The sequence below is a fragment of the Sapajus apella genome, unplaced genomic scaffold, assembly GCF_009761245.1.
Source record: "Sapajus apella isolate SASKATOON/1434 unplaced genomic scaffold, GSC_monkey_1.0 scaffold52, whole genome shotgun sequence".
Taxonomy (NCBI): domain Eukaryota; kingdom Metazoa; phylum Chordata; class Mammalia; order Primates; family Cebidae; genus Sapajus; species Sapajus apella.
In genome coordinates, this window is record NW_022436992.1 from 11,898,957 (window position 1) to 11,910,919 (window position 11,963).

Sequence of the window (11,963 nt, forward strand, 5' to 3'; positions counted from 1 at the left end):
GAGCTGGAAGGATGAAACTCAAATAATGGGTAAAATCAGTTTTAATTTATTGCGGCTTTGTGATAAGAAATGAGAGGAATGCCTTTCTGACTTTAGGCAAATAAGATAGAGTTCAAAAAAACTCTAGACCAAAAGAATCTATCAGACTTAAAAAAAAAAAATCATTGATGGTTTTCACCATCAATTTTCTTAACACCATCTCACTTTTCTTAACCCCTTGATCTCACCAGTTCAATTGTGAGTTCCTAGATAGTTTAAGAGTTATGACTCTTTGTACCTTATATACATGTTTCATATTTCACAGAGTGAACCATCTCTTTCTTGATATATTCAAATAATTTTTCTTATTCTTAAAAGAAACATGCTGTGATACTTGGCTATTTTTAAATCAATTTTATAAATACTGTGATGGAATATGTAGGCAAAATATGCATAACTTAACAACATTTTTTCTCTCATTAAAATATTTCCATATCTGCCTACCTATCTAATGTATGTTATTTTATCTAACCCTATGTGGTAGATGTGAGTGGAATAATTTTATCTGTGAGAAAATCAAGCCCCAATCAAATTAGATAATGTGTCCAATCATCTAGTAAGTGACAAAGCTAGGGTACAAATCAGGGCTTGTGAGTCAAGCCTTGTTCTTTCCATTGTGCATTTGCCTCTCCTTGTGTCTATTATTCTACTAGTGCAATTAAGAGTCTACAGCAACACCATGAATAGCACCAAAAGAAAGATCCCTGACCCCCAGGAAAGATTTTAGAGGCTAAAAGGACTCTGTGGGAGATTAACCTAATGACAAAAGTAGAGATCTCAGGGGGCAGGACTCAGAAGCACAGCTGATTGTGGGTATATTGAGATACAGATAAGAAAGCTTTGTAGAGTCTTTGAAACACCTCTCAGATCCTACTATTACAGCCTACACATAAAGCAGAGCGATTATGTTGGATTTATGTTTATTTCACAAGTCATCATCATTTTATTGCCTGTTTTACTCTTATTTTAGCTCTGTAAGCCTGTAGATACTTGATTAGAAGACAGCAATATTAAAAATAAAATGAGTTATTTTAAAATTCTTTTTAATTTTCTTTTAGTAGTTTTATGGTATTATTTTTTCTGGTATAAGGTATGAGGTAGGGATTCAACTTACTCTGTTTTCAGATGACTACTCAGTTTGTGCTGTGGAACTGTTTGTCCTATTTGTAGCTACCCAGTGTCATTTGAATCTTATTTCTATACTTGGGGATGCTCTCAAATCATATTCTGCCTCATCAAAGTAAGGCAGATCCAAAGTCAATTCCCCATCTTCTCTTGTTACTCTGAAGAAGTTGCATGACCTAGGTTTCATCAACTAGATATGCATTCATGAGATCTTGATTTGGGAAAGAACATCATAAGAAGGCAGGTACTGCCAAACATAATTCTGGAAGACAGTGATAAAGCACAGCAGAAAAAATGTGGAGAAGTCAGCAACAGCAACAGCACAACCATGATGTGAAGTATGGCACCAGTACAAGAATGGCACAGTCATTCCTTTGAATAGTTGGACAGGCTAATTCAGTTTCCAAACATTTCACCTCAAAGCCTAACTCTCTGGCCCATCTGGGAAATTTGTAATCTATTAATAGTGTTTAATATGCTTCTTTTCTGTTAAAACTGTCTCAGATTTTATCCAATAATTGCAAATTAGGACCTATTAATATATGTACTGCCACCATTTATTGAATAATTTATCTTTTTCTCCACTAAGATAAATTGTACTTTTGGTGGACTTCTATCAGTTCCTGATATGGCTTCTGGAAAAATAGTATCATGAACCAGATTTACCTTACTATTTGAAACAACAAACAAACAAAAAAACTAGACAAAATACATGAAACAATGACTAGACAAAATACATGAAAACTAAACAAAATACATGAAACAAACAAACAAACTAGACAAAATACATGAAACAATGGGTTTCAGACATGACATCAAGTGGTGAGGACAGTGATCACTAAGAAAGGTGAAGCAAATAAAGTAAGCCCTATGATTGTCCCAGCTTTGTTTCTTTTTCTTTTCTTCCTCACTTCCTCAGATCTTCAGTACCATCATGGGGCAACTTACTTTCTTGAGAAAGTTTTCAGGCCACAGTGCAGGATGCAGGAACTCAGGCAAGACTTGGAAGTCTCAATTGAATAGAGTTGGGAGATTGGGAAGTCTAAGGCACCTAGAGTTCCCACACATAGTGGCATAGGGGAAGGGGTTGCACAAAGAGAAAGTTCTAGATTCTGTAAAAGATTCACCTTGTCATCAGCTAAATACTGATCAGAGTACGCAGGTAAACTAATCAAAGCTGGAGAATTAACTGTCTCAGTGGAATGTGGTCACCAGAGTCACAGAAGGCTAGGAATCATCCATGGTTATACCAGGCAGAGTGAAAAACATCATAATTCAAGGGGCATTGGGTAGAGTCCTCTGAAGGTAAAAGCAAGCCCTAGACTAATTACCTCAATAGCATGGTAAAGTTAGCCCTATTGTAAAAGCTGCTTATTCTAGTTAACAAAGTTCAAAAGAAAGCCTCAAAAGGATAAAACTGTTTTTAAGTAGCTTAGCTGCATCTCATAACAAAGCTCAGTAGTATTTGAAGGAATACAAGAATATACAGCACCAAGCAGAGTGAAATTCACAATATCTGGCATTTGATAAAAAATTATGAGACACACTATGCAAAAAATGTGGAGGAAAAAAATCAGTCAATTGAAACAGACCCAGAAATGTTATAGAGGATAGAATTAGTAGACAGGGGTATAAAAACAATTATTATAAATGTATCTCATATGATCAAGAAGATAGAGGAAAGCATGAGCATGTGAAGGAGAGACAAGAAATATGATCCAAACTGTACTTCTAGAGATGACAAAAACGAATATCTGTAATGAAAAATACCAAGGATGGGATTAGCAGCAGATTAGACATTACAGAAGAAAAAAATTAGGAAACTTAAAGGCAGAGCAACAAAAAATAATCCAAAATAAAACAAACAGCGTTAAAAGGCTGAAAAACAATTTAACAGAACATCAAAGAGCTGTGAGACAACTTCAAATAGTCTAATTTACATGCAATAAGAGTAACAAAAGGAGATGAGAGAGGGGAGAAAACAAAAAATATTAAAGTAAGGACTCCAAAATTTTCAAATCATTTGAAAATATAAACCTCAGATCGAAGAAATCAATGATTTTAAGCATAAAAGCATGAATAAAACTATAGGCATATCATAAGCAAATTGCCTAAACTCACCAGCACACATACACTACAAGAAATGTAAAGGAAGTCCTACAGGCAGAAAGAAAAGGATACCAGAAGGAAATCTGGATCTATGCAAAAGAATTAAAAAATCACAAATGATAGCTACATGGATAAATATATAAGACTTTTTCTTATTACCTTATTATCTCTAATAGATAATTGACTTTAAACAAAAATAATAAAAATGCATTTTGGAGTTTATGACATATGTGAAAGTAAAATGCAAAACAAATGTATCGTAAAGCACTGAAAATGGCATAGCGAAGTTCAAAACTGTTTCTGTCTTCTTTTTTTTTTGAGATGGAGTCTCGCTCTATCACCCAGGTTGGACTGCAGTGGCGTGATCTCAGTTCATCACAACCTCCGCCTCCTGGGTTCCAGCAATTCTCCTGCCTCAGCCTCCTGAGTAGCTAGGACCACTGGCATGCACCACCACGCTCAGCTAATTTTTGTATTTTTAGTAGAGACAGTGTTTTACCATGTTAGCCAGGATGGTCTCAATCTCTTGATCTCATGATCTGCCTGCTTTGGCCTCCCAAAGTGCTGGGATTATAGGCATGAGCCACCACACCCGGCCAAAAACTGTATTAGTGTTCTAAAGCAATGGTTAAGTTAGCAAGAGCTGTCATAGTCAACTTTTACAGAAATCTGGAACATAATAAAAAACTTACAACACCCAGAGGATGGTAAATGAAGAAAGAAGCAGCCACATTTTAGTAAGGGAGCATTGTAGCATTTTAACTTACCCACCTACAAAATCCACTTTCTAGATCAGCAGCAGCAGTGACTAAACAAGTCTTAATACATTTTAAAAGATTGAAATTATACAAGGTATCTTTTTGACCACAGGTGAATTAAACTAGAAATCATTAACAGAAAGAAAACTAGAAAATTCACAAAGTATAAATTAAACAACACAGTCTTAACCAATGAGTCAAAGACGAATCACAAGGGAAGTTAGAATGTATCTTGAGACAAAGGAAAATAAAAACACAACATACCGAAACTTATGAGATCCAGCAAATACAGTGCCCAGAGAGAAATTCATGCCTGAAACATGATATTAAAAAGAAGAAAGATCTTAAATCAATAATTCAACTGTACACCTTAAGAAACCAGGAAAAGGAGAACAAACTAAGTCCAAAGCTAGGAGAATGAAGGAAGTAATGAAAATTGAAAATAAATGCAACAGAGATTAGATAAACCATAGAATTAATGACCCCCAAAGTTGATTCTTTGAATAACAACAAAATTGACAAACATTTAGCTAGACTGATCAAGAAAAAAAGAGAGAAGGCTCAAATTACTAAAATTGGAAATGAAAGTGGAGATATTACTATGAACCTTATAAAAATAAAAATATTGCAAGAGAATACTATGAACACTTGTATACCAACAAATTAGATAACATAGATGAAATGGGAAAATTCCTAAAAACGTACAAACCACTAAAACTTATGAAGAAGAACTAGCACATCTGAACAGATCTATAATGAGTAAAGGGACAGTAGTCTCTTAATCAGTAATTAAAAACCACCCAGCAAAGAAAACTACAAGACTAGATGGCATTAATGATGAATTCTACCTGGTTCCTTTAAGCATTTGTCTTGCTTTGTCCCATTTGCTTTTCAGGTATTTGTGCCCTGTCCTTGAATGACAAGCATTTAAAATTCTTCTCTACGATGTGTACATATATGCCCAGGTTTTTCTCAAGTTATGCTCTGCTCATCTGCATAAGTCTGCCTGGTACATTTGCTGATCTCATAGATATGCTAGTATTTCTTGTCCCTCTTAGCCATGCCTGGTCATGTTCAATTTACCAAAATGAATCCTGGACAACACAGACAGAGAAAAAGGCAAGGAATCAGGTAATCTAAGGACTATGCAAAGAAGGAAGTTGCTTCAGAATATACAAGGTTAGAGGAATTGAGAAGGAATATGTAAGCAATAGATTTAAACTGCCCAAGGTCAGCACAATATTTATGGAGCAACAACAGTGTGCTAGTAACTATAGATTCAAATAAAAATAAGACAGGATTGAAAAGCCAAAGCAGAGCAGTGTGAAGAAGAAGAGGCGAGAGCGACCCCCGGACCGACCAAAGCCTACGCGCCGCTGCATCCCGCGCTCAGCGCCTACGTCCCGCCGCCGTCGCCACCATGCCCAAGAGAAAGGCTGAAGGGGATGCTAAAGGAGATAAAGCCAAGGTGAAGGACGAACCACAGAGAAGATCCGCGAGGTTGTCTGCTAAACCTGCTCCTCCAAAGCCAGAGCCCAAGCCTAAAAAGGCCCCTGCAAAGAAGGGAGAGAAGGTACCCAAAGGGAAAAAGGGAAAAGCTGATGCTGGCAAGGAAGGGAATAACCCTGCAGAAAATGGAGATGCCAAAACAGACCAGGCACAGAAAGCCGAAGGTGCTGGAGATGCCAAGTGAAGTGTGTGCATTTTTGATAACTGTGTACTTCTGGTGACTGTACAGTTTTAAATACTATTTTTTATCAAGTTTTATAAAAATGCAGAATTTTGTTTTACTTTTTTTTTTTTTTAAGCTATGTTGTTAGCACACAGAACACTTCATTGTTGTTTTGGGGGAAGGGGCATATGTCACTAATAGAATGTCTCCAAAGCTGGATTGATGTGGGGAAACACCTTTCCCTTCTAGTTTTGAGAGACTTCCTCTTGGCTCCCAGGAGAAGGGATTCCCTGACTTTGACACACATGGCCACCTTGGCACACAAAAGCCTTGTGGTATGGAAAAACAAATTCATTTTTATGTCCTCTTCTCCCTTTCCGTCTTTCAGCATAGACTTAACTCCCTTAAGCCCAGACATCTGTTGGGACCTGACCCCCAGTCATTGGTTACCAGTGTGTCAGGCAATCTGGACTTGCCAGTGATGCCACTGAGATGGCACCTGTCAAAAGAGCAGTGATTCCATTTCTAGATTGTGAATCTTCTTATCTGAAGATTATTCTGCCATTTTCATTTCACTTCCTGAAAGTCAGGGTCGGCTCGTGAAAAGTTGTTAAACAACATGCTAAATGTGAAATGTCAACCCTCACTCTAAACTTTCCCTGTTCAGAGCATCAGATGAAGACTTCATTGGGTTTTATAGTGGCTTTCTGATTTTTGGTAGTCCATCAAAGAAGGGAGTTTGAAAGTTGTTGTATACTGTTAATGATTGTCTGCCCATGTCCTGCCTGAAATACCATGATTGTTTATGGAAAGTATCTTTAATAAAGCTGGATACAGTTTGGTTTGGAAAAAAAAAAAAAAAAGAAAAGCCAAAGCAGAATCTTAGAATGAGAAGGCAGGCAAGCCCAGTTCAGATGCAGCAAATACAAAAAGATTAGGGTAAAGGTTGAGCCAAAGGCAAATTCATCAGAGATCATGTTCATCTGAGGGCTAAGAGTTTCAAATAGTGGATCAGAGTCAGCCCAGCTGTTATCAGAGGAATAATAAAAGTAAACAGGAGACTGCTGCCTCTACTCCGGATGTAGAAAGCTTCAAGATAATGTTCTAACTGTAATGATGAGAATGAGTTAGGAATGTACAGAAGCATAGCTATTTTAAGTCCCTTAGAGAGTTTGCAAAGAAACCTAATGAATGAAAATTCAAGAAGTGACAAGCCCTCCTAGTAGAGAAGGGACCCATGGTAAAGCAGCAACTTCAACAAAAGAAAATATTCATAGATGTAGGCAATATAAAGCAGCTGGGGCTGAGGTGGGAGGATTGCTTGAGCCCAGGAATTGGAAACTAGCTTAGGCAACATAGTAAGACCTCATTTCTATTAATAATAATAATAATAATAATAAATTTAAAAAGAAAAAACAGCTGAATTTTTTTTTTGGAAAAAAGAAAGAAAAAGAAAGAAATAGAGAAAGAAAGAAAAAAAATGAAAGAGAGAAAGAAAAAGGAAGAGAAAGAGGGAGAAAGAAAGAGTCTTGCTTTATTGCCCAGGCTAGAATGCAGTCTAAAACTGGGTATTAAAAACCTCTTTTATGCCAATAATTGTGCTTAACAATGGAGACGGGAAGGAATAAGGGAGGAAAATAACAAACAAGCAGCCAACCAATATTTCATTTAAACCTGTGAAACGCTATACAATTACTAAGGAGTGATTTACTTCCAATTATGTAGTCACCTTTAGAATAGGTGTGATGTGGTACTAAGAAGAATGTATGTTTTGTGGATTTGGGGTGGAGAGTTCTGTAAATGTTTATTAAGTTTACTTGTTCCAGGTCTGAGTTCAAATCCTGGATATCCTTGTTAATTTTCTGTCTCATTGATCTGTCTAATATTGACAATGTGATGCATTTGGTTAGTAAATCTTCCTCTATCCCTTTGTTTCAAGTCTTTGTGTATCCTTGCATGTGAGATGGGTCTAGATGCAGTATACCGATGGGTTTTGGCTTTTTATCCAATTTGCCTGTCTGTGTCTTTTGATTGGGGCATTTAGGCGATTTAAATTTAGAATTACTATTAATATGTGTGAATTTAATATTGCCATTTAATGCTAGCTGTCTGTTTTGCCCTTTAGTTGATGTAGATTCTTCATTATGTTGATGCTCTTTGCGTTTTGGTATATTTTTGGAAAGGCTCATACTGGTTGTTCCTTTCTATGTGTAGTGCTTGTTTCAGAAGCTCTTGTAAAGCAGGCCTGGTGGTGATGAAATCTCTGAGTACTTGCTTGTTCACAAAAGATTTTATTTTTCCTTCACTTATGAAGCTTAGTTTGGCTGGATATGAAATTCTGGGTTAAAAGTTCTTTTCTTTAAGGATGTTGAATATTGGCCCCCACTCTCTTCTAGCTTGTAGAGTTTCTGCCGAGAGACCTGCTGTGAGTCTGATAGGCTTCCCTTTGTGGGTAACCCGACCTTTCTCTCTGGCTGCCCTTAGCATTTTCTCCTTCATTTCAACCCTGGTGAATCTGATGATTATGTGCCTTGGGGTTGCTCTTCTTGAGGAATATCTTTGTGGTGTTCTCTGTATTACCTGGAGTTGAATATTTTGTCCTGCCTTGCTAGGTTGGGAAAGTTTTCCTGAATAATATCCTGAAGAATATTTTCCAGCTTGGATTCATTCTCTTCGTCACATTCAGGTACACCTATTAAACGTAGATTAGGTCTTTTCACATAGTCCCATATTTCTTGGAGACTTTGCTAATTCCTTCTTACCCTTTTTTCTCCAATCATGTCTTCTCGTTTTATTTCATTGAGTTGATCTTCGACTTCTGATATCCTTTCTTCTGCTTGGTCAATTCGACTGTTAAAACTTGTACATACTTCGAGAAGTTCTCGTATGGTGTTTTTCAGCTTCATTAATTCACTTATATTCCTCTCTAAATTGTCTATTCTTGTTAGCATTTCGTCAAACCTTTTTTCAAGGTTCTTAGTTTCTTTACATGGGGTTAGAACATGTTCTTTTAGCTCACAGATTTTTCTTATTATCCACCTTCTGAAGCCTGATTCTGACAATTCATCACATTCATTCTCCATCAGGCCTTGTTCCCTTGCTGATGAGGAGCTGTGATCCCCTGAAGGAGGAGAGGCATTCTGATTTCAGATGTTTTCAGCCTTTTTGTGCTGGTTTCTTCCCATCTTTCTGGATTTAGCCACCTGTCGTCTTTGTAATTGCTGACTTTCAGATTGGGTCTCTGAGTGGATGTCTAGCTTGTTGGTGGTGACGTTATTTCTGTTCCTTTGTTTTCCTTTGGTGGACGCCCCTCCCCCACAGAGCTGGACCTTCCCTGGTTCAGCTGTGCTTGCTGTGAAACTCTCAACCGTCAGCATTTCCAATTGCTGTTTTTTTGTGGGGGTGGGACCAGCCAAGCCCGATCACCTGGCTCCCTGCCTCGGAGCCCCCTTTTTTTCCCATCCCAATTGAATGGTCGATTCTCTCTCAGGTGCCCCAGTCACCCGCCGAAAAGGTGCCAAGATCTATGCAATTTGCTGTGTGGAGATTCCTGGCATTTTTCTGCCCGGGAATCTCCCGGTCTGGCTCCCCGCTTCAGTACCCTCTTCATTCAGCTGAATGGGCGACTCTGCCTTCCCGTAGCTCCAAACGCCAACTAAAAGGACACCCAGTCCCACATACTCAGCACTGAGAACCACCGCACCGGGAAGCTGGCAAAACAGCCGCGCAGGCCAAAAGAGTGGCGCTGGCGACCCGTGGGGGTCCTCCACCGGGAATCTCCTGGTCCATGGGCAACAAAAATTCGTCTGGAAGTCTGGCGTCCACTCACTCCCTGCGCCTTCACTGGGAGCTGCAATCCTCAGCTGCTGCTAAATGGCCATCTTGGATCTCTCTCCCAAAAACAGCTGAATTTTTAATGCAATTGTAATGATGGGATGTGGGATAGTTTTGAATTCCTGGATGGAGAAGACATAGGGGAGTCTGAACCAAACTGCCAAGTCTTTTCCATACGCCTTTACACTGAATGCTCACGAAACAGGGTAGGGTAGAAGACCTGAGAGACAGATGTGCTGCACCTGTAGAAGTCGGAGGATGAAGCAAGAGAATGGAGGAGCAATCTGGGCTTTACGCTGAAGATGAGGGAGCAACTGCCTACCAGTGAGGAAGAGACAGGTAAACTGAGAGACAACCTTCCTGAATCAGGCAGCAGCCATCTATAGCTTGGGGGAGCTCGTCAAGATCCACTCAGGAGCAGTCCCATGGAACCTGCTGACATTTGTGCCCACATCAAAAGAAGGAAAACAAATCCTCTAGGAACTCAGACTCTAAGCCCTGCTTAAAAAAAAAAAGTCTTGACATTGGAGGCCAGGACTAAGGTGAGGCAAATAAAGCAGATGAGGCGCTTGCCTTGCAAACAGAAAGGGAAGGCCAAAACACTCAGTTAATTATCATAATAAATGATCTTTTAATGCAATATTTTAAAAATTCACCTTGTGCAGAGTCCACGATGAGCAAAATATGAAAATTTTAAAAAGGCCTGAAGTGGTGGCTCACGCCTGTAATGCCAGCACTCAAGGCAGGAGGATTGCTTGAGCCCAGGAGTTTCAGACCAACCTGGGGATCATAGGAAGACCCTGTCTCCACAATAAATAAAAAATAAAAATGAAAATAATTACTTTTTTTAATTAAAAAAATTTAAATAAAGACAGAAATGGTCGTACTGATTTTTCCTTCTGCTTCAGGATTCAATATTTCTTGGCATAGCCTTTACTGATGCTGTCTCTTTTTGCACCTCAGCAAATGCCTCACTTGCCTCATTTTAGTCCTGGCCTTGACCTGCTCTCAAATAATTCAAAGTATGTAACAAACTGAGTCTAATTAACAAACACAAAACCCAGTCGCATTCAATTTCAGACTAGATTGTCCAACCCCCAACATTAACAGTATGACAGAAAAAGAGATACACCTTTTCTGAACGTATTATTTACCCCAAGCTCTTCTGTTATTTGACACAAAGTATATGCCAGTAAACTTAAGACAGGTCTAATCCCTAAGCATCTAAGAACAGCAAGATGCTGTCAGACTCCAGAATCCTAATCAATAAAGTCATCAAGATGGCTGACTAGAGGTGCCCAACACTCACTTCCTCTACAAAGTACCAAAACAACAAATAGCTGCACTTTGAGTAGAGTGCCTAAGAGAGGACACTGAAGTTCAGGAAGGAAGAGACAAGAACCCTCTGAAGCACAAAAAGTCAAGATGGCAGCATAAAGAGGGAAATGCAACACCCAGCCCAGATTGGCTCAAAAGAAACAGGGACTCCCTACTGTAGGAAAAAAGTAAGCAGGAAATCCCCCATTACCAACAGTCCTAGCCACAGGAGAACCCCACAGTCCTTATGGACGTGGAGCACAGTATCAAGAGCTTCCTGGAGTCTACATGGCAGCAATATTCCAGAAAAGGAACTCATGCTAGGAAATGGCCACTCCCTGAGACCAAAGTCACTAAGGCACAGTGCCATTTTGAGAACACAGCCACTGCTAGAGTACATCCTGCTCTGGGACCCAATGGCCGCTGCATCTTCACATTTTTGGGGACCCAATATCATCACATAATGCCCACACAAAAGACTGCAATGCAACTACTCCAGCTAGAGCCAGGATTACAGCCATGACACTGGCACAATTCAAGCCCATGTAGCACCATATACCCCAAGGAACAGGCAGTCCAGCACAGCAGGGAGGCAGCTCTGAAGACTAAGGGAGCTAATGTGTGTGTTTCCCAGGGCCTGAGAACCTCCTGCCTGGCCCCTGCCACTGTCAGCAACTGTACCCCCTTGACCAGTGGAGCTGCTGAGCATGCGCCCCAGGCAATGGAAGCTAGCTTATCTAGTACCCACCGCTGCCAGCAACTCTGCCCACTTGACTGGTGGAGGTGCCATATGTAGAGCTCACCTCAGGGAGTGGGGACGAAAGACCAGCTGATTTGACACCCACCACCACTGGTGCTGCTGCTCCTCCAACTGGCAGAGCCACCATACCTGACATGGGACACTCTTCCACTCCCAGGGCTTGAGAACTGGCTGACCTGGCAATTCCTGCCCCCAGAAAAGCCACACCACTGCCTCCAAAAATACTCATAGTCTAGGCAACTTATGCACTTTCAAATACCACTGATGTTAATTACAGCCAAAGAAGTCATATGGAGACAAAATTACCGTGCCCAGGCAGAAACAAATCCAAAGCACTCTATCCAACTGA

The 11,963-nt window shown here is 39.7% G+C and overlaps 1 protein-coding gene across 1 annotated transcript; it reads left to right on the forward strand.

Moving 5' to 3' along the window:
- Window positions 1-5,352: 5,352 nt before the first annotated feature.
- Window positions 5,353-6,545, forward strand: LOC116526887 (non-histone chromosomal protein HMG-17). The gene has a single exon (XM_032243600.1). It carries the CDS (start codon window positions 5,452-5,454, stop codon window positions 5,722-5,724), a length of 273 nt encoding a protein of 90 aa, XP_032099491.1. The 5' UTR covers window positions 5,353-5,451; the 3' UTR covers window positions 5,725-6,545.
- Window positions 6,546-11,963: the final 5,418 nt, after the last annotated feature.